Source organism: Ambystoma mexicanum, chromosome 9 (assembly GCF_040938575.1).
Source record: "Ambystoma mexicanum isolate Mex_15411 chromosome 9, UKY_AmexF1_1, whole genome shotgun sequence".
Classification (NCBI taxonomy): Eukaryota; Metazoa; Chordata; class Amphibia; order Caudata; family Ambystomatidae; genus Ambystoma; species Ambystoma mexicanum.
Window position 1 is genome coordinate 631,365,678 of NC_090931.1, and position 23,331 is coordinate 631,389,008.

The following is a 23,331-nucleotide window of genomic DNA, read 5'->3' on the forward strand; positions in this document are numbered from 1 at the left end:
AACTTTGTCAGCCATATTGACATCATCATTAGAATCTTCCGACCTGATGGAATATGTGAAAAGATTAATTATTACACTCATTGTATCTTCTGTTTCAATTACTAGAGATGGATGCATAGTTTTGGTTCCATTCTTAATGTCCCCATTCTAATTTTCTTCTATTGAGTCCTCGCATTGCGCAGTAGCAGATTTGTTATTGCCTGCGTTGGATGTTTTCGTGGTCACAGGTGTTGTTAAACCATTTATGAATTTTTGTTTCGCTACTGTCTGCTTGGTTTTTTTTATTTACAATTTGTTTTTTTTTGTTTTTTTTTGTTATTCTTTTTCTTGTTGCCCTTTTTTATTTTGAAATACTTCATACAAGGGTTCATTGGTATTCTGCACTATGGTAGCCGCAGACTGTCAGCGCAGTTGATGTCTTGATTGAGTGTAATCAGAGGCTCTGGTCTTTTGACATTCTCTTTTTCTATCGCAGAAGTAATCAATGGTGCAGGAGTGCTTGTTCTGCCGTTTCCCTTATGCGGGGCAAACACCTCAAGTTCACCAGGTCTATCACTTTCATTGGCCTGCAGACCCACCCCGTGGGTCATTTCAGATTGTGTGTTGCAAGGGGCAGCCTCCATTGATGGATAAACTGGTGATATGCCTCTTTTTATTTCTAGTAATGTCAAATTTATCTGATTCAATTCAGAAAATACTTGATTGAAAATTATGTTGTTTAAAGCCATCAAATTACTTTCAACTTTTGTTTCTAGGTGCTCATAGATTTTGGTGAGGCTAAATATGCTCTTATTCATTGCGGCTAATGATATTTCGTATGCATCTATGATTGTGTTTTCAAATCCAAATGATGTTCTTGGGGTGGGTCCTATATAGGACATCGCTGAGGACACAATAGAATTCATTGCTGGGTTTGGGGATCTCGGATGCAAAATGGGAGATCCTGATAAATTCGATTAATTCATATACGCAGTTGCAAATTGTGTTTCCTTTGCTAGGTTTGTTTGTGTTTCAAGTTCTATTGCATCTTCTCTTTGTAACACATGAATTGTTGTTTCATTCACTTCAACACCCAGTTTATTAACAATATATGGTGGCAGGCCTGTACGTGGAAAATATTTGTTAGTATTCACAGTTGTAAATTGTGTGTCAATCACTAGGGTTGATTTAGTTGCCTTTCCAGTCGTGACTTAAAAAGGCATTTCACGGCCACCAGGGGGCGCACGGATGAGCCTGCTCTTCATGTGAGCTCCGCACCTGAGGCCCAAAAGTGGCTCTGAGCCCCCACTTTTACGACCCCCCCAGAGCTGGGGTCCAGTGCCGTTCAGAACGAGAAATAGGAGAGTAAAGGCACCCGAGGGCGAGGATATCCCCCCCCCCCTACCACGCATTTGGATCAACATACGCGGGGCAACGCCTAGTAAGTGCCTCAACCCTGCCACACTAACAGATCTTGCATAAAATCCACCGGCATATCGGAAGGTCACTAGGACTGAGGGTTGGGCCCCCATACCTGGGCGTGTGCCTCCTCGAGTAGCCTTGAAAATAATTGATCCGATACTGAGGGGCCACCTTCCACTCACCCCCCCCCCCTACCGAGAAGGAAAAATCGGCATGGCGCACAGGCCGCTCACAGCTGGAGTGGGGTTTTGGAGGATGGGAATTCCGGCCTGAATATTCGGATGAACAAACGACCGGTCGCCTTGCCATAAGGGGCGCTTAGGGAACCTCCTCGGGCGACGAAGGATTGAGGGTTGGGCCCCTGCTTGTCAGGGCGTGTGCCCTCCTCTGACCACACATACACGCTCCCAAGCTTGCCGGGCTTGGGAACACGTTCCCGGCCTTCCACCTGGAGTGGCCTTAGCGGACGTGGCAAATCCAGGAGGGCCGTACCCTGCCCGTGCCTAGCTGCCCCTCTTCCTGGGGACATATCTTCGGAGTTTTCCGTTACGCTATGCCACGGACGCACCCCCACCAGAATGAAACGAAACAAGATACAAGAAGGAGTCAAGTGGTGCCTGATCTTGTGAGGAACGCTGCTCGTCGGTGGCGAACTTTACAAAAGCTCTTTGCCTCGATGCCTCCTCTGGCCAACGTGGGGTAACAGCCCACACGCACAAGCGTATTACACTTGAATGACCAGCCCGGCGGCGTAGCCCTCATAAATTCATCTTTGACCCGTCCTCCATGAACCCTAAGGGTAAACTCTCAAAATACAGGTTCACGCTAACCATCTTGAGTCCAAGATGTCGACGGCGGGGTCTGATGCAGCGGCTACCAAGGCGGATGTCGCTGATCTACTCACCGAGATGAGAGGCATGAGAGCGGACATTGGCAGCAAAATAGACAAAATTACACAAAGGATGGACAAAATGGATGACAGGCTGGAACAGGTTGAGCATAATCAAACCTCTATGAACACATTGGAGGCACAAATGGATCACTGCATCGCTGAGATAGAACATAAAGAGGAAGAAATACGCCTCAAGGTTGATGATCTTGAAAATAGGGAACGCCGCAACAACATAAGGGTCTTTGGTGTTCCCGAGAGAGAAGGTGAAACTGAATTCGATCTAAAGCAGACCTTACACAAGATTCTAAAGCTCATCCTCAAGGATGATTCTGTGGATGAACCCAGAATAGACCGTATTCACAGAGCTGTGGCTTAGGCCGGGAGGCCCGAGGTCGGTACTGGCCCGATTTCACAATTATGCTGACAGAGTAAGAATCCTGGAGAAGGCCAGGAATACCACACAACTTTCACTCGAAGACTCCAATATTTCACTCTACCAGGATTTATCATCACTCATGCTGGCACTGAGGAAGAAGTGTTCCCCGATCACGAAGATGCTAAAGGACAAAGGCGTTAGATACAGATGGGGTTACCCGTTCTCTCTCACCTTTGAATGGGAAGGCTCGGCGATGAGACTCGGCTCGGAGAGGGACATCACCGACTGTATATCGGACCTATTGGGTCCCCAGGGGGAGGGTTCCTCCCTTGCGGAGTCCAAAAAGGCGGAGGGTGAGTGGCACACGAAGGGCCCAAGGCGGAGAAGAATCCAAGGATCCAGAAAATTCCGTAGGATGAACAGTTCCCAGGATATGGAACATTAATCGGATGCATGGATTCTCACCACATGCCGCATAATGCAAAAAAAACACTTAGGTGATAACAAGCTGAGGCCCGGGAGCATGAACATCGCCTAACAATGGGTGGAGTAACTTAGCTCACTTGATGTCGATCTGACTCCCGGTGCGCGCCACTGATATGCCTGGCATAAGGGTCGAACACTTGTCTTACTGTCAGACACTGGACAGATGCCCAAGATCGAGGCTGGAAGTCGTATTTACAAGTTGGTTTTGATGAATGTTATGAGTGCAAAGTTGGGGGCTCACTGTTATATTGGTTTATACGTTGATAGGACCGCTTGTTTTGCGGTTCCCATTGGTGGTCCGAGGCCGACTGGGTGATGTTAACCTGGAAGGACCGGACGCCGACTGCACGTGGGGGAGGGAAGGGGTGGGTGGGTCGGATGCGTCGACACGTAGTACACTGGAAGGCAAACCTGGGGGGGGCGGAAGAACACGATACACGTTTATGAAGGAACTGAAGGCGTACTGGGCGGGTCACTCACTGGCCTCCTTAGGACATGTTGGGTCCCAATCTGAGAAAGACGGATCACGCCCCGTCCTATCAATCAAATCAAGGGCCATGAAGCGGGCGATTCAACCATTGAAATATTCACAAACTCTGTGATGTCTCCCGCATTCGCATCCACTAACAATACGCTACGCATATGCACACTGAATGTAAAGGGACTGAACTCCCCCACAAAACGCTCCATGGTGGCCTGGGAATTTAGGCGGTCGAACATAGACATCCTGTTTCTCCAAGAGACAAGATACCGCAGAGGGGAGGAGAAACTTATTCCATCTCGTGAGGTGGGCCCTTCTTTCTGGTGCTCCAATATCACAAAAAAAGGGGGAGTGGGGATTCTTATTCGCAAAAGTCTCCGGATGGCGACTCTTGACACTTGGACGGATAACGAGGGAAGGGCTCTCGTGGTGGTGGGGAACATTTGCGGCACAACTTTCACACTGGCTACACTTTATGCACCTAACCAGGGGCAGAATAGGTTCCTCCATAAGATTACGGAGAAAGTCTTCACCGTGGCACAGGGACACATAGCTCTTGGGGGTGACTTTAACACCTGGATGGACAGTTCGATGGATGGACAAACCAGGGCAGATGCGCATAACCCACCCACCTCTCAAGATGTAGCCGAAATTAAACTTACCCTTGACCTATATGGTCTCAATGACAGTTGGCGTCACCTGCACCCAGCAGATAGATGCTTCACCTTCCACTCCCTCCCCCACGACACGCTTACGCGTATTGATTATATCTTCCTTAATGACGGCCTCCTGCGGATACCTCGTGCGGCAAATATACATCCCACCGCGTGATCAGATCATGACATGGTCGTGGTCGATATGTGCTGGGACGACTTGGCCCCTCAACTCCAAATGGAGGTGCAACGATTCCCTATGGACTGACTCGGTCTTCAAGGAAACCCTTGAAACTGAGATTGAGCAATTTTTTCTTACCAATGACACTGGGGAGGTCGGGAAGGTACACGTATGGGAAGCTGCTAAGGCCACCTGGAGGGGGGGTACTCATTAGGGAAGGGGCCCAAAAAAAGAGAGAACGTGCACTAATAGAAAAAAACATCAGGGAAAAGTTCCACATAGCCCAGAAATTAGTACAATCTTCCCCGTGTGACAGACCCAAACACATGGCCGAAGCCAGACGGCTCTGGGAAGAGCTTCGACTACTCATCGTTGGTAAAACAGCCCGAACCCTACAATATTTAAAACAAAAATACTATGAAAAGGGCGATAAAGCAGATGCTCTTCTGGCGGCTCGTCTTCGGGCACAGAAAGCTGAAAGATGGGTAGATCGTATTGAAAGGGCTGATGGCACCCTCATAGACACGATCGTCACGTCTCCTGAAGGGACACAGGAGGCATTCGCCTACTTTTATGAGGATTTATACATATGTGACCCCCCCCACCCCCCTGGGAAGCATTGACACTTACCTTAGAGAAGTTAGGATTCCCACGCTCACACCCACAGAAGCCGAATCCTTAGACACGCCAGTCACTGAAGAAGAAGTCACAGGGGCCATAAAACGTCTGAAGACTGGGAAGGCCCCGGGAGACGATGGTTTCACACCCGGATTCTACAAGGCTTTCTCTACACTCATCGCCCCCTTCCTTGCATCCTTATTTAATCACATTTTCGAAACAGTCCAGGCGCCCCCGTCCTTCTCACAAGCCCTTCTCGCTGTCATTCCGAAGGAAGGGAGAGATCCCACGCGTTGTAGTTCCTACCGCCCCATCTCTCTTCTGAATATAGATGCTAAAATATACGCGAGAGTCATTGCAGCCCGACTCGAAACATACTTACCACGATTAATTCACTCCGACCAGGTTGGCTTTGTCATCGGGAGACAGGCTGCAGACACCATGAGGAAAACTTTACATCTTATTTACGAGGCGGAGGGAATGGGAGGGGACCCATCCCTTCTTTCACTAGATGCTGAGAAGGCCTTCGACAGGGTTGCCTGGGGCTTCTTAGAAAGAGTACTGGTCTGGAACTGTTTGGGTCCGAAGTTACGCCATGCCATTACGGCCCTGTACACATCTCCCACAACGTCAGTGACAGTAAAAGGGGGCTATTCGCGATGGTTCCCTTTGGAAAGGGGAACGAGGCAGGGTTGTCCACTGTCAGCAATACTATTTGTGCTCTCTCTTGAGCCGTTGGCACAGAGATTGAGGCAGGATGCTAAAGTAAAAGGCATTATGGTAGGAGATTGCGAATACAAACTAGGCCTCTATGCGGATGATATACTACTGCACCTAACTGACCCCCTAAATTCTGTTCCGGCCGCGATCAGCATCATCAAAGAATATGGGGAACTGGCTGGCCTTAAAATCAACACCGGAAAGTCGATCCTCCTTCCACTTGACAAAAGTGGAGACTCTGAGGGAGACCGATTCGCTCCCTTAGGAGTAAAGGTCAGCCTCACCACGCTTCGATATCTGGGTATTAACGTGACCCGAGACCTTGACTCCCTTTATGAGGCTAACTTTCCCCCACTATCGCTCTCCCTCCAAAAGGACATCCAAAGGTAGTTCAGACTCACCATCTCCTGGCTGGGCCGATTAAATGCAATAAAAATGGTGATTCTCCCTAAAATACGTTATCTGTTCCAAATGCTCCCCATTAAAATGCCCAAAGAATACTTTACGAGCATGAGAAAAACCCTCTCAGCCTTCCTGTGGCAGGGCCAGAAGCCGAGAGTCCCCAGATCCTTGCTACAGCTCCGGAAGGACAACGCGGGAGTGGGCCTCCCGGATATAGAATCATATTACAGGGCAGCCCAACTGCGTGTCCTTGTCCCGCACATCAGGCAAAAGTCAGAGCCACAGTGGATAGCCCTAGACAACTACCATCTCCGGCCATTCATTCTAAGCGAATGGCTATGGGTTCCGGGGCCCCAATTGCGAAATAGTGTTAAAAACCACCCTATTATTGGAACAGTATGGGCAATCTGGACACCAGGCAAGAAAATGGTGGGAGTAACAACTTGGCCATCTCCCCTTGGACACCTATGGTCACCGGGGTTTCGGGACGCTATCCCAGACCCAGGGAGCTTCGAGACATGGTACGATGCGGGATTAGAGAGGGCTGGTCAACTCTGGAGAGATGGTGCCTTTATTACAATTCAGGATTTAGAGGAGGCGCTCAACATAGGCCCACTCTAGGTTTTCCTATATCTCAGACTCAAGGGGGTGATGACAAGGGCGGTATGGAAGGAACAACTACAAAGGGATCTCACCCTGTTTGAAAGCATTCTCAACACATGTACGAGTTCAAAGGGCTTGATAAGTGCAATGTACTCGGCGCTGATTGAGGTTGATATCGCACCATCACACACACTGAGGAACAGGTGGGAATCAGACATGGGAAGGCAGATTTCGCAAAAGCTATGGCTCCAAATTTGTAGAAGGACAGCGAAATCTTCCATATCCTGCCAATATAAATTGCATGCCGTTAAGTTGTTATACAGATGGCAATACGACACGGTCCGGTTGGCCAAATGTACCAAGGAATAAGCCCACATTGCTGGAGGGGCTGTGGAAAACGGGCCGATTACTGGCATATGTGGTTGGGGTGTGAGGCGGTCCAAGCCTACTGGACGGAGGTCCTCAGCTGGATCAAGGAGCTGGATGATGATGACAGAGAGGTACACCCACTTCTGATCTTGTTTGGCTTGGTTGAAACAGAAGACACAATTAAGAAAGCACCTAAAATGATTATGGCTTTACTGCTGGCCGCTCGAGCGTGCCTCACCATGGTGTGGAAAAGAGCAAGGCTCCCTAATAAGACCGAATGGCTAAGTGTTGCCTTGAATATATATAGAATGGACAACCTCACGGCGGTCCTACACGGAGATCGCACCTCAGTGGAGAATGCATGGTCGGAATTTCGGGCTAAATATGTGATATAAAAAATGTGTGCAAAGCGTTAAAATGCTTGGAGGCATTTTGGTTGATGGCTGAATCTCGCTGCTAGGCTAAAGTTGCAAGTTCTAATATGTCTATGTACCTGATGTCAGGTAGTTAATATTGGTTCGGAGATAGAAACTGATTTCTTCCAGCCCTTCAGACGGTACTATGTGCAAGGGGGGGGGGGGAGGGTAGGGGTAGTTGGGTTTGATGAACCTACTCAAAGTTTATGCGATGTGCATCAGATCCCAAACGTTTTATACACTGTTTTGCTATCGATGTGATATTATTTTTTTTTGTACCTGACCGTTCGGTTGCAAATGCCTGTATATGATTGTCGAACTTTTATATCAAAAACTAATAAAAGATGAATTTAAAAAAAATAAAAAAGGCATTTCATGAATCTGTGCCTCATTGAAGTCACTGTTAAAATGAGAAACTCCAGTTAGAGAAGGACCTATTTCCTGGGAAGAAGGAATATTTGTTACCACTTGGGAATAAAGTCTGGGTACTTTCATGTTTTCATTAGCGTGAAACATGTGTTTCCGTAGTTCTAGAATCAGTTGGTAAAGTCAAAGCCGCGTGTTTACTCACATGTGCCTTTGATTTGTGACACGTCGAAAGTTTCAATACAGCACATTCCGAGGGGTATTGAGAGTTGCAAGCAAAGATCTCCTCATCAGAAATGTGTGGATGTGACACCATTTCTGTTTGAGAGTCTAGCATGGGCAGCATTGTGTCGTGGGTGTTCAGACAAGTTTTTGCACCCTGCATGGCAACGTCAAGGTTCATGATTTTCACAGCCGGGAGCCAGAAATGTCTAGTATTGGCTCCAGCCGAGTTCGAACGAGACACTTGTTTCTTTTTCTGTGTGAATTTTTGGGTGTTTATTTCATTGGGCACCAGTGAAGATATAGACTGGCTTTTCCCCATAAGTTCATCCGCGTGTGCCGGCATGGCGGATTTAAGAGAGTGTACATCTTCGTGGGTGGAGGTAGGGAAAGGAAGAAATTAAACTGGTCGTTTTTCAGAACAAATATGACTTAGGATAGGAGGAGAGCTGTGGTGCTGGAGAGGGCTGTCGGCTGCTCAGTTGAACAGCCGAACAGCACTGGCCAGACAGCACTCGCTCAGAAGCGCGCAGGCCCGTGAATTTATCGGGCGTCTGGGTAACATGGCAGGGGCTTCACGCTTGAAGAGTGAAAAACTGTCTTTTAGGGCCCTATGAAACTTTCCTCTTGGGTGTCATGTAGTCACAGATTGGTTGTCTAGTTTAGGAAATTATTCCTACCAACTTCATGGTAGCAGAAGAAATCACGGGCAGATTTGCAATCCGTGCACTGTAGATTTGCTGAAATCGCTGTAGAATCACAAAGTAACCTGCCGAACAGCACTTGCCAGACAGCACTCGCTTGTGTATCTATGAAATGTAATGGCATCATGAAGCAAGACACAGTCAACAGACTTGAAGTTCAAAATAAATTGGTTTATTAAATCAAATGTCAAAATGGTTGAAGGCCTAACTTGCCCTATGCTAAGGTGGGATTTCCCTACGTGAATGAAACTAAGGAAAGTCTGAGTCAGAAAGTTCAACTTAAAAATGTGTCTGTGTCCAAAACCTATCCTTGCCCTCACAACTAAAGTTAAACAATGTGTAGGGTTTCCAATAATAAAAGAAATCGTGATTAACGCAAAGTTCCAAGCTTATTCCAGCTCCTAGCTTCTTCTTCAGCTCCCCTTCCCCAAGTTCAAGATCATACCAATACAGTCTTGAGGTCAACTTTCCCAAGTTCAAACAGTTCCACAAATCATTGGGGTTCCCTTCCCCAAGGTCAAGGCAACACAGTTCCCAAGAGAAGGGTCTTGAGGGCTCCGTCCTCCAGACAAAATTGCAGTTCATCAAGCCCCAGGGATCCCTTCCCAAGACTCCAGCGTATCAACTTATACTTGGTTTCAGTCTTTCAAAGTACTACACCATTTCAGGTATACTTGACACTCCTTCTGGATTGCATTAACAGTTCATTTAAAGGGCTCCTTCTTGCTTTGTTTCACAATCTCTTTGGCTTTCACAATTGAGGGTTCCCTGGTCTAGGCACAGTTGTCAGACCACACGGTCCACCGACCACAGGTCGTGCAACCAGGAACCCTAGGCTCTTCAACCCACACAGGTTCTTCTGTATGTGTCCATGTGTACAGATTCCCCTTCACTTAGCCTCTCCTTGTCAACCTCTTGGATTCATGTGCAGGTTCACACTCTCTTGACTTATCCTGGTTTGCCTCTTGGCTTTGCCAAAATGTGTCCCACATCCCTTGCCAGTCTTTGGCCTTACTTCACTGTATTCAGGCATAACGTTCACTTTGAGGTGGTCTGTATTATTTATCCAGCCACCTTTCTGTCATGCTCTTTCAGACTTGCACACTTATTTTGTGTTTTCACTTAAAATGGGCACTTTCCCTTTAACTTTCATCAGCTCATAGTTTTGCCCACAAGGGTTTCATTCAGTTTGGTATTCAATATTGTGATCAGTCTTTCGGCTTTTGTAAAGAGTGTACTCCTACGTCCCGCCCCCTTTCCTCCATACTTATGGGACATCTCTCTGTCCTGTGGGACGGGACCGGAGCACTTTGTAAAAAGCATCAAAAAAAAATGTTTTAAAAAATGTGTCCTTCCTCTCTTTCTGCGCGGGGCCCTGCACGCGGCCGTAACCCCGCCCACCTTGGCTCCGCATCGCCCATCAGTCCTTTTCTCTGCTCGTTCGGGACTGGATGCACTTGCATCTTCAGAAGATTTTCTTCCCTTTTTTCCTCTCTGGCTCTCGCTAGCGATCGTGTACTAGTGTGTCTGTCGTTCAAACTAGACTTTCCAGATTGTTCGTGTCACCGTCTTTTCGCGAGGGCGGATCCCCATCCTCTTTGTTTAGAGTGCTTGGGTCCGGATCACCGTTGGGACTCCTGTTTTTACTGCGACTCCCTTTCGGTCCGGGCACTTCAACGTCAGTTGGAGCGGTGGGAGGAGGTGTTCCGACGAACTCCTCCTTCACATTTTCAGGTGTTCATCGACGAGAAGAAAAAACACCCGGTAAGTTCTTTACTTTTTAGAGAACCCCAGCTGGGGGGGATACCTTTCCGGGTTCCTCCCGGGCCGGGAGGGGCGTTGATCGCTCTGCCACCGGGGTTCGCCCTGAGGTGCCCGTTAGGCCTAATCATTGTACCGGAGTTTTCTCCGAGGGTCTCCGTAAGGGGCCTGTGGATACCGGAGCACGCTCCGAGGCCCCTCCTGTGGGGACTGTTTGTGGACCCAGTTCTACTGAGTCGTGGGGTACCGGAGCTCGCTCTGAGGCCTCTCTGTCGGCTTCCCTCAAAAATAAGACCGGGGTGCGCCCCGAGGCCTTGGGTGGGCTTGCTGTTACCGAACGGATGTTCGAGGCCCGCGCAGATAAGGCTGTTACCTGGCCTGGGTCCGAGGTCCCTCGTCCAGAGGATAAAGCTACCAACAGTTCTGAGAGGCTTGACAAGGCCTTGTCGGTGAAAGCTGTTTCTCACCGTTCCCGCTCTTGCAGCGACACCAGACCTGTTGAGGGGGCAAAGAAGCAAAGTTCTTCTTTTACTGGCAGTGCTGAGGTCCTTCCTTCGAAGGCTAATTTGGCAGTTGGTATGTCACAAAAACATTCCAGGCCTCACAGTACCGGCTCTGCTGAGGTCCCTTATGTTAAGGCTAAAGTTCAGACCCCTGATCCTTCGAGCGGGGGCCCCTGCCTCACTTCCTCACATGCCGTAGTTCCCCTCAGATGAGGACAAAATGGTGCCCGTTCCCGCCACGACCGCGGTGGCCATTTTGGGTGCTACCCCTACAACTACGCCATCAGCCTCAGGTCTAGGGCTTGGTACCTTGGGTGAACATAGAGTCCCTTGTGCGCATCCTTATCGGCCAGTTTATGACTGGAACGTCGGATGCCTCTTCCGCACAATGTTTCGTTGCCTGAAATTCGGCATCGTTGATAGATGTGGATATGTCGGTGGAGGGGCCAGAGTGGCACCCTTCCCCGTTACGTCCCTGGATGTGTCCACCTGATGAGAGGCCTCCTCAGGTTCCGAAACAGTCTCCGGAGGACGCTTTTTTCAGTAAATTTCAAACGCTTATGCGTACCGACCCCATGAGGGAGTATTTCAAAGGGCTCTTTAGGGAGATATGTCCTCCCGCGCCTCCGGCTCCTCCTGTTCCTCCGGTGGTTCCTCCGGCGCCTCCCTTGCCTACGATGCCTTCCCCGACTCTTCCGCCTTTGCCCCCATTGTCCCCTGTGGACAAGGCAGCGCCTGACACGGTTCAGCAGGATCCTGATCTGTCGGATGACGCGCAAGGCGATCAGGACAGCAAGGACCTTCCCTGCTCTATCAGAGCTTTTCATGACCGGGTACTGGACATGATGAACTTCTTAGATGTTCCAGTGCCCGAGGCACCCGCTCCGCAGGAGGGCGTGCTTTCGGGGGCATTCACCCTGTCTCCCTTGGAGCGTACCAACCTGTTCTTGCAGAAGGACGTTTTGGCCGAGGTCCGCAGAGTCTGGGAAAAGCCACACACTGGACTTTTTGTCAATAAGAAAATTGACACGAGATACAGGCTGCATTTTCCGGAAGAGGTGGCCCTGTCGTCTGGTCCGCCCCCCTCTTCCACAGTAGTGGCTGCGGCCACTTTGCAGTCCTGGCCTGCAGCATCCTCTTCCATGACGGCTACTCAGGTTCTGGGAAAGGAGGACAAGCTCCTCGACTCCCTCGGGAGGAAAATCTTCGCCAACTCTGCCTTGCAGCTTAGGCAGGCCAACGCTGAATTGATATTAGCGGGAGCTAACATGCGAATGTGGAAAGATCTGTCGGAGTTTGAGGAGTTTATCCCAGTTGAGAAGCTTGAAGACTTTAAAGGAGGCCTATCCGATGCCAGGGTCTTGGCCCAGGATCTCCTGGAGGCTGCGGCTCATCACATAGACACCTCGGCTTGGGGCCTTATGCTGGGGGTTGATACCTCACGGCAGGCATGGCTGCATGCAACTAAATTCTCAAAAGAAGTGCAGGACAAGGTGTTGGACCTTCCGTTCGATGGGAAGGAGCTCTTTCATTCTACAACAGATGTAGAGCTCACCAAGACGAAGGATAGCACTCAGACAGCTAAGTACTCGTCTGTCCTGGTTAAGGCTCCTTTCAAAACCGAGACCGTTGTCGCAAAGTCGACCTTCCTCTAGCTTTAGGGGCTTCCTCGACTGCAAACTTCGCAGAGTGGATACAACGGACGCGGTTTTTCTCCCGCTCCTCAGCCTCCTCCTCAGGTTCAGGTGGCAGCGCCACCGATAAACCTACTAAATGAGGCTTTTCCGCGCTCGCACGAGACCCCGGTGGGAGGACGCATTGCGTCTCATTGGGAGGCATGGCAGACCATCACAGAAGACAGATGGGTCTTGTCAGTCGCTCGAGTGGGCTTCTGCTTACCCCTACCCCCTACCCCACCCCACCCCTCAGCCCTCCTTTTCAGCTGTCGGGCTCGCCCTCCTTCAAAGCTGAAGTTCAGAAACTTCTGGACCTCAGAGCTGTGGAACCCGTTCCCATTGGGGAGCGAGTGGAGGGCTTCTACTCCTGGCTGTTTACGGTGCCCAAACGCAACCAGGCTGGCCTGCGCACCATCCTAGACCTTTCCCAGTTCAATCTTTTCCTACCCCAAGAGAAATTCAAGATGATCACGCCCAGCCAGATACGCTCCTCCTTGCAGATGGGCGATTCGGTCAGCGTCGTGGATCTTCAGGATGCGTACATGCATATCCTGATTTGGAACCCACACAGGAGATATCTCCACTTCTCTTTGGAAGAGGAGCACTTCCAGTTTCGAGTGCTTCCTTTTGGCCTCAGTTCGGCGCCGTGTGTCTTCACGAAGATGATGTTGGTGATTGCGGCTTATCTTCGTCTCCAGGGTATCCATGTGTATCCATATTTGGACGACTGGCTCTTACGCAGCCCTTGTCCGCTGGCAGCAGCGGGCAATCTCCAGTCTCTCCTTCAGCTCCTGTTTCATCTTGAGCTGTCAGTGAACTGGCGGAAATCTTCCATGACGGTCTCGCAGGACTTGATTTTCCTGGGTTTTCGCTGGAACACGATCGACTGCAGAGTGTACCTGACCGGGGACAGAATGGTGGATCTGTTAGCCACGTGTCAGATGTTTGCGCAGTCAGAGAGCATGTCGGCCTGGTGGTTCCAGAGGCTTCTGGGCCTCATGGCCTCGTGCGTGTTGGCTCTTCCTCTTGCTCGTCTCAAGATGAGGCGGACTCAGATGGCTCTTCAGAGTTCTTGGCGTCAGGCTGTGGACCCAGATTCCAAGATGATGATGATTCCAGCTTCCATGAGAGTGGACCTGGAATGGTGGTCATCTCTCAGCAACCTGTCGGTGGGTGCGGGGTTCCAGGACCCAGCCTCTACGGTGACGATCACGACGGACTCCTCCCTCCTCGGGTGGGGTGCGACGTTAGAGCCTCTTCAGGTCTTGGATCTCTGGTCGCCTCAGGACAAGCTCCTTCACATAAATCATCTGGAGCTTCTGGCGATCTTCGTAGCGCTCGGGGCATTCAGACCGATCATTGCCAACAAGGTGGTCCGCAAACGCACGGACAATGTGGTGTCGATGTATTACATCAACAAGCAAGGGGGAACAAAGTCTCCTCCCCCTCGTGGACCTGTCCATCCAGATTTGGGAGTGGGCCGTGCTTCATGGGGTCTGGCTGCTTGCAGTGCACATCCCGGGTCAGCTGAATGTCACAGCGGATGCCCTCAGCCAGCGGACAGTGGTCAGCTACGAGTGGGAGTTGAAGGCGGAGGTCCTCTCATGGATCTTCTTGCGTTGGGGCACACCGGAGGTGGATCTCTTTGCTATGGCGGTGAACAAGAAGCTTCCTCGGTATGCCTCCAGAGGGGGGCTGGGAGCCTCCTCTCTGGGGGATGCTCTCGGAATTCCATGGCACAACATGAGAGCTTATGCCTTCCCGCCTCTGCCTCTAGTCCATCGAGCAATTTGGAAGCTGAAGAACTCGGTGAACTGCTCCCTTCTTCTCATAGCCCCCTGGTGGCTGGCCAGGTTTTGGTTCTCAGAACTTCAACACCTGTCGGTGTATCCGCCGATCAGGTTACCAGTGACCCCCGATCTTCGTCATCAAGGGGAACAGCAGATGTGGCACACCTCCCCACAATCGCTCAGCTTGGCGGCATGGTGCCTGAGTTCAGGTCTTTAGAGCCTCTTAACTTGTCTACAGATAACATGCGTATTATCCAGGCAGCCAGGAAACCCTCAACCAGATCCCAATACAGGAGTAAATGGCTCAGGTTCTGTCATTGGTGTTTGGAAAAGCAGTTGGACCCAAGGGTGGGTACGATTGACACTGTGCTGTCCTTCGTGTCCTCCCTAGCAGAGTCCGGTATTCACGTTCTGTCATGCAGAACTTACCTTTCAGCGGTCTCCGCTTATCTTTCTACAGACCAATGTTCCTACTCTCTGAGTAACCCAGTGGTTAAGAGGCATTTTGCAGGCTTGACACGCCTCTACCCTCCAGTTTGTAGTCCGTACCCACCGTGGGACCTAAATGTAGTCCTGACGGTGCTGTGCCATAAGCCTTTTGAACCAATGGCCACGGTGGACTTCAAGTACCTATCCTGGAAAGTGTCCTTTCTGGTCGCCGTTACGTCAGCGAGGCGGGTGAGTGAGCTGAAGGCCTTGTCAGTGGAGCATCCCTTCTTGGTCTTTCACAAGGACAAGGTAGTCCTACGGACAAACCCGGCCTTTTTACCGAAGGTGGTAACTGAATTCCATCTGAATCAGTCGATCTCCCTGCCGGTCTTTTTTCCGAACCCTACCTCGGAGGCAGAAAGGGTTCTGCACTGTCTTGATGTCAGAAGGGCTCTTCAGTTCTACCTTGACAGGACTTCCGAGCTTAGGAGTTCTTCTCAACTTTTTGTGACTTTCGGTAACCCTCAGGGTAAGCAGGCGTCTAAGGCAATTATTTCTCGGTGGATCACCGCCTGCATTACGGAGTCTTTCACCGTCCAAAGGCTGAAACCTCCTAGAGGTATTCATGCACACCTGGTGCGGGGCAAGGCAGCTGCGGTTGCTTTTCAGAAGTATGTCCCCTGGGACTCCATCGCTAGGGCAGCTACTTGGGCCTCCCCATCCGCTTTTTGTAAGCATTATTGTCTTAACATGAGCTCGAGAGCTGATGCTCAGTTTGGTCAGGCTGTGCTGAAGAACCTTTCTCAATAAGGGGTATTTCCATGCACCCGTAGTTCCAGTTAGGAGTGCTTGGGAATATCCCATAAGTATGGAGGAAAGGGGACGGGACGTAGGAGTATAACCAGGTTACTCACTGTAGTGACCACCTTACTCTTAGTCCATAGTCCCCTTTCCTCCATACGCCCGCCCGCCGTCCCCTCTAATAAGGTTCCTCTGTTATTGCTAATAGGTCTCTGACCTGGCGATAGAAAAGGACTGATGGGCGATGCGCGTGGCGGAGCCAAGGTGGGCGGGGTTACAACCGCGTGCCGGGCCCCGCGCAGAAAGAGAGGAAGGACACATTTTTGAAACAATTTTTTGGATGCTTTTTACAAAGTGCTCCGGTCCCGTCCAACAGGACGGAGAGATGTCCCATAAGTATGGAGGAAAGAGGACTATGGACTAGGAGTAAGGTGGTCACTACGGTGAGTAACCTGGTTATTTTCTTTCACTCCCTTCAATTTGTTAAATAACACTTTAATTGAAATGGAATACAAAGCCTCAGTTTCCTGGTTCTGTCAATTCTCACACGCAACTTGTCTTTCAATTGCAGTGTGAATTAAATGCTTGCTCAATGGTCTGCTACTTAGTTTCAGCTCGCGTGTCGGTTCAGACAATGGGAATCGCTTTAACCATACTGCAGCGTTACTTTTCAGCATTTGCGTGCATAGCGGCCTGGGATTTCGGGGCTCAGAGAAACTCAATGGCATCTTTGAAGTAGCTGGGTTGCACAGTAAACATCGATGTGAACTGCTTCTGCTTCTGGCTTCCCACCAGGGATTGAGACTGCCCCTTACATCCTCCGAACGTAGTGTCAGCTTCGACAAGCACTTTCGTCACAGTTTCACATTTTACTGCTTTCTGCTGTGCGACTTCTGCTACACGGAGTACAAGCTTCTTGGCCACTCACAGGCTAGTATTCAAACATCCAAGAATGCTTGTTCACAGCTCGTTCTGCTTCATGCGGGTTACTCGGTCTGCCACAGCTGTCACTGCTACCGCGCCTTCTCTGCTTCACATTTCTCACACCTGCCGCTGCAACACATGACGGTTATCCTTCTCTTCTTTCCAGCCCGTTCCCGTTCTCAGCCTTCTTTCAGCTCTCAAACAGGTCTCTATCGCTAGTGTGCAGCCCCACCTCTTATACTCCCTGGGAGTATGGGCCAGTAATTTCAATTGCTTGATATTTAGGCAACCTATTTGTGGGACATGCCTAACTTCCTCTTGAACAGTCTGCTTCTTCGTCTCAGTACGAGAGTGGTGAAAATACCCATTGGTGTTCACTACTCCTAGTCGCTTCTTCCACGTCAATCTGTTATACATGTTAAAGAACAGCAAGATTCCACATGTGCAGTGCTCAAGCTCAAGCAATTGGACACCCAGGCAAACAAAATACAACAATTTGACATAGTCATATATTACAGGATCAATCCATGTCACCTGGCCCCCACTCGTTTTACCTCAGTTTCCTTGGTCACAGCTATCACAAAGGAGGAAAAACCCTGGAGAGTGCACAGAGTGAAGGCCCAGGTCTCTTGGAAGCAAAATATGTAGTGCGACCTAATAAAGTCGCACCACTCATTGTCTCTCAGGTTTTTCTTCAGCTCCTCAATGTTCCATGTGGCGATGTGAATAGTATCTAATGGGAGGGGGATCCACGCTCAAGATGGGGAATAGCCACCTTATTCGTAGGGGTGGAGCTCCCAATGCATCATTTCACATCCTCCAAATACGGAATACTCTCAGGGATTACTATAATCATTTTGTGGTCAATTTGGGTAAGGGAGGATTTAATTAATACATTTACCTCTCTGGGGGGAGAGGGCAATGATCTTAACTCTACGCCAAATAGTCCCTCTTTACATTTTGCATTTCTAAAGCTTACTTGGATTTTGTCATTAGTAGCTTTAGGGCCTCCTGGGATACAGATACACCCCATAATGTCCTCCCTTATGATTGAATAGCATTCTCTACAGAAGCACTTCCAATGGCTAACCTTGTTTAGTAGGCTGTCCTTGGATTCTGTGTGAGCTCCCCCACCCCCACTCCCTGCCCCGTTTCCAGTACAGGAATATTGACCAGGAAGAGGGATTCCGAAGCCGGTAATCCCACACCCTGCCTTCCAGAGTTATTATTGTGATTGTCATTTTGATTTCTTATGGCCATCCCTTGGAGTATGTTCCCTCTGCACTGGGGGACCCTCATCATATCATTAGTAGCCATAGGTCTAGGAAGATTTCTCACCTGGTGTTGACTAATTGCATTGTTCACTCTATTGATTAGGGCCCTACTTTCCGAATCGGTAGGTTGTATGGTTTTCCCCCAAGCAGGGAGTGTTACCAACTGCTATAGGGCGATCACCATTAGGGGGCCTAGTAAGCAGGATCATGCCTACCAGGCCCATAGTCTGGATGGGGTCGGTCTGGGTTCTAACTGAAGAACTCCTGGGGCTGGAATGCAATACCCTCTTGGAAAGCAAGGTGTTTTTTGGGAGCTAACTTCCATGAGAACTCTGTTTACCAGGGCCTGCCACTGCTGGGCTCCGCCTTTCCCAGGCGTGATCATGTCAGGTGGCTTCCCCTGCGTATGAAACTCTCTCTCTCGTTACCTTACTCGTCTCAGTTAAATGTATGTTTCTCCTTAAAGAGACATCTTCTTTTTCTTTTCCAAATTGGTTTGTTTCAGCATTGCCGTCAGACAAATATACAGGGATCACATTCTTCACAGTAGTTAGTCCATATATGCTGCTATGTTGTGTGGCCTAGTGAGTTCCTCACTGGAACAGGAGTTCTTGTCCCCTTAGGGGGAGTTTCTCCCAGTGAGGTCCCACTTGCCGCAAAACCGTAGGGAGGGTTTTGCGGAGTGGGCTCACCTCCCTAGCCTCAGAGGAGGAGGCTGCCCTCGGGTAGAAGGGACAAATCTGTTCGATTTCTCACATACCCCAATGGCTACTGAAAAGGTACTTTGGGCTACCAATGCATTAAAATGGCGTGCACCCTTGGTGAAGCCCAAATTAAAGCCTAGCTACCACCAACCTTTTCCCCAAAACCAAATTAAAGTGACACGATCACTCTGGCGATTGCCGCTGTGGTACTGTACTTGGCTCATACAACAAAGCTACGTTCGTAAAGACAGCACAGCCGGTGAGTCGGAGAGACTGATACCAAAACAACCTGTGTTTTGAACCAAGATTGCAAGTGGCAACATTGTATGAAGATATCTAAATAGAGCAGTGTGTGAGACGTATCTGATGAGCAACGAGAATATATTTGGAAACCAAAGGAGTGACTGAACTTTGGGAGGCCAAGAAAAGATACTGTAGACAGTTGTCTGGCCACACGTGGGTGCTCATTCGAAGGTCTCTGTTAGGTATCCAACTGATTGTCATGCCTGCGCCATGGGCGCATACATTTACGATCCATATGGACCTTATTTCCCATTTGCGAGACTTTGGTGCTTTTCTATTTTTCCCAACAAACTACACTTACCACAATGCACTTGGCTATAACCATCTTTTCCTGGCCATTCCTATTCGCCATCTTCGGAACTACAATCCCCAGAAGCCCTGGGGATCTCCTCTGCTTCCACCAGCTCAGGAACAGAGAGGGAGGTGGCCGATTGTCTGCAGGTGTGCTTAGCCAGGTGCAACCAATTAGCCTGCCTCTGTGCTGGGCTGGGCGGTATAAAAGCTGCTGCCTGCAGGAGCTCAGACTCTTGCATTAGGAGTCTTTCCGGCACCTGGTTGCTTCGAGCTACGGATCTTGTATGCGGTTCCTCCTTACTCCGGCTTTGGATCCAGTGCCCTGCCGGGCTCTCTACATTGCAGCTGATCACGCTGTGCTGTCTTCCAGCCTCCGCCCTTGCCCTGCCAGGCTCTCTACATTGCAGCCGATCACGCTCTGCTGCCTTCCAGCCTCTGCCCCTGCCTTGCCGGGCTCTCTACATTGCAGCTGATCACGCTCTGCTGCTTTCCAGGCTCAGCCCTTGTCCTCTGGGCTCCCTGCTCTGCAGCCTGCCTCACTCCGGCTGCCTTCAGCCCTTGTCCTCTGGGCTCCCTGCTCTGCAGCCTGCCTCACTCCGGCTTCCTACAGCCCTTGTCCTCTGGGCTTCCTACCTTGCAGCTGATCACGCTCCGCTGCTTACTACCTACCTTTTTCCGCTGGGTTCTCAGCCTAGCAGCCCTCTACAGTCCTCTGCAACCTTCTACGGTCAGCGGCCCTGCCCTTCAGGGCTCACTCCTTGCTGCCCGGCCCTTCTGGGTTCCTTGCCGTGCAGCCTGCTTTACTCCGCTGCCATAAGCCCTTTCCCTCTGGGCCCTCTACCTTACAGCCCTGCTCCTGTGGGCTTGCTCATTGCTTTCCCGCTCCTCTGAGTGCTCAACCTTGTTCCTTACTGTTCTCTGCTATCCAATCCTGTTACACGACTTTCCCTTCATTTCCTTCTGCTAGTTTGCTATCAACTTCCTTTTCCTGGATTTGTCTGTAAGTATCTTCTCTTGTACTGTTCGTAGACCCTTTTGTACAGAGCTTGTCTGTTGGTTTCCTTCAGGCAACCTCTGCACCTTCCCTTGTCTCGTTTCTACGTTACAGACACCCATAGCTGTTGTTCCAAGTCATGAGCAAACAGCGTGGGCCTCTGTTATAGCAAACTGTGCAGAAGACTAGAGTTTTTCCTAAGGTCCGTGGAATACTCTTTTCCTATATCTGCATACACCCCTAGAGGGAATCCATTCTGTTGTACCTTATTCCTTGCTACACTTGACTACTATTCGTTCTCACTACTTTCAGCTGTGTGTGTACTATTCTGTCCACCTTACTTCGGCACAACCACCCGACACCCTTCCTGCGTGTCCTGTGCCTCTCTTTGCAGGGTGCCATCCCGTGACACTGATGCGAAGTGTGAGAAAAAGGAATCTTGAAATCGAAGTGGTCCTGCAACGGGTCAAGCTGAACCCTGTGCACATTAGAAAGTCTTTGATGGTTTAATGTACACTGCAATTAGTCTGAGCCCAGCTGAGGGAGACTGATTGGGTAATAGAAAGAGATCTGGGGTGAACCGTGAGTCACCCGAGAAAGAATATTCTCTGAACATTGTAATAAGGGGATCTGAGATAGGAAGAGGGGGATCCAACATTGAACTTTTGTTTTTGAAAAGGATCTGAGCCCAGCTGATAGGGATCCAGGGTGAAAACCCAAATTGAATATTTGTAAAAGGAATATAACTTTTGCATCTAGTTTTTTGTACATCAGGGCCTCTGAGTCAAGAGACTTTTAAGAAGTAAAGAGACTTGGACACAGAAGGTCCTGATGCTGGCAATGGAACTGCATCCTCGTGCTGCGGAAGCTAGAGTGTGTGCTTTGCTCGAGTGAACCGCCTTGCCCCGTGCTGAAAACGTGGGGAAAGGAGGCCAACGGCCCAAACATCCTGACATATCATTTTGTGAACATTTCTTTCTTTTTCATGAACACTACCCCACACTATTTGTAAATTAGTGGTAAGGATTGGCAATAGGTTTTTTAGTATAGGCCCCTTTATTTTGACAAGACTCCACTACGACTGCATTATTATTATCTGATGTTCGTAGCTTGCTCCCATCTGTAGGTTTAGGTTTAGATGGGCGTTTATCACACCCTTGCGAAAGTTCAATAAACACCCTTGAACTGTGGTCACTTGTCTCTTATTATTGATACCATGCCTTCCTTACAGGAGTTGGGTGGGAAGGGGCCGTTTAGAGGGTGAGCCCAGGGACATCATACGTTCTGTGCAAGGAAGACGAAGGAATGCCATGGCTGAGGATCAAAGTAAGTGCATAGGTGGGGAGGTGTTTGCTGTGATGGGGGAAGGGTGGGTGGAGACACTTTGTGGGTGTTTGAGACAGGGGCAAGCCCCCGTTGGGGAAGAGTGTCGGGGAGGGAGCGAGCAATGCAGGGAAAGCATTGATGACTTTACTGCTCGGGGAAGACCTGCACAGTAAATACATTTGATGTAAAGACCTGGAACTTTTGCATTAGTAAAGAATCGACTCACAATGTGTTGCATTGCATATAGATTCTTTTCACATGGAACAACTGGCAAACACCCACTCCCTAATGCACACCATGTTACAAAGTACTTGGACTTTGTAGGGTCACAACATGATTTCAAATTGAATGGAAAAGTGATGGGGTCCTATTGGCTTCTTGAACGAAACACCTCTCATACTTACATCTGCTTCACAGTGTTGTATTCTGTGGTGTATAACCTTGCCCCTCCTGCATGTGTCGCCTTTAGAATTGGACAGCCCACTGGGTAGAGGTATGTTATTGTGAAAGAGAGGACATTGGGAAAAAATATGCCTAGTATAGGCCTCTTCTGATATTTGTTCTTTGTCTTCTTAGGAAATCGACAGTGTTTGGATCTCAAGTAAACTTCTGAACCATGATTTGCCGTAAGTAATTCTTGCTCTTTCTTCTCTTAGTAGGATTAGGAGGTACATGACCATGTGATATATTGTGGTGTACTTTAATATGAACTACCTGTCTCCTGATTTCCCTCTCTGTTCTCACAAACTCACACCTTTTCTATTGGTCTTCCATATCTCTGGCCTTGATGGATTCCTTAGCAGAGTTTTCTGCCCAACTTGTTGGCTACTCTCTACATCCTCTGTGACAGGAAGAGGGATCAACAGACAACTTGAGGCCTAAATAGGTTTCAAATTAGGTTTTATCTAGTTCAAAACACATGGGCTAGAGCAAGGAAGTAGACCGAAACAAAACAAGAATATAAATTTAGATAAGTGTGCAAGGTTTAAAGACAACCAAACGTGTGAAGGGGATAATTGAAGAAGCAACTCCTAATCTACAGCTGGACCGTGTGCTTGAAGACTAAGTACCTAGTCTCCAAAAGTTTTGTTTTCAGGGCAAAATTCCTAGGAGGAATTGTATAAGGCACTTGATAATATTCCCACATCCCCATAGCTCTGGACCCTTCTGTAGATGATGCTGGCGTATGTTGCCCCCCTGGGCTTTGGTTGTGTTGTGGAAAAATGACCAGTGATTATTCTGGTGGATTGGTGTATGATTTATTAGTATAAAAAAGCAGGCAGCAGAACTGCACAAACCAGCAACAGTACAAGACCTCGACGCAAGTGGAACCCCCCTCTGATGGGTCAGAAATGCGAGACGGACAAGTAGATAGTTTTCTCATATTTAGCCATTTTATTGAACACTTAGGGTTGGACAAACGCCTATCTCTCCCTAGCCTAACAAATCCAAAATCTAAAGAAAACTGACCTAATGTCCAAACATTTCTGTCCCTCACACTCATACATACAACAAACTCAAAAAAGGGTTATTTGGCTGTTCAAACTTTACAACATAATATTTAATTACACATAACGAAAGCATAAACACAAATCCTTGTATCCAGGGTTGATTCCTGTTCCCTGGATTAATTCAGAGAAATTCCAACTAAAAGTCAAAAGT

The 23,331-nt window shown here is 49.1% G+C and overlaps 1 protein-coding gene across 1 annotated transcript in view; it reads left to right on the forward strand.

Moving 5' to 3' along the window:
- The window catches only part of BLTP2 (bridge-like lipid transfer protein family member 2), a 1,026,973-nt gene that overhangs the window by 129,438 nt on the left and 874,204 nt on the right, over positions 1-23,331 (forward strand). The window contains exon 3 of the mRNA XM_069615333.1: positions 22,246-22,295. Within this exon, the coding sequence (XP_069471434.1) occupies positions 22,246-22,295 (50 nt within the window). The remainder of the gene's footprint in view (positions 1-22,245; positions 22,296-23,331) is intronic.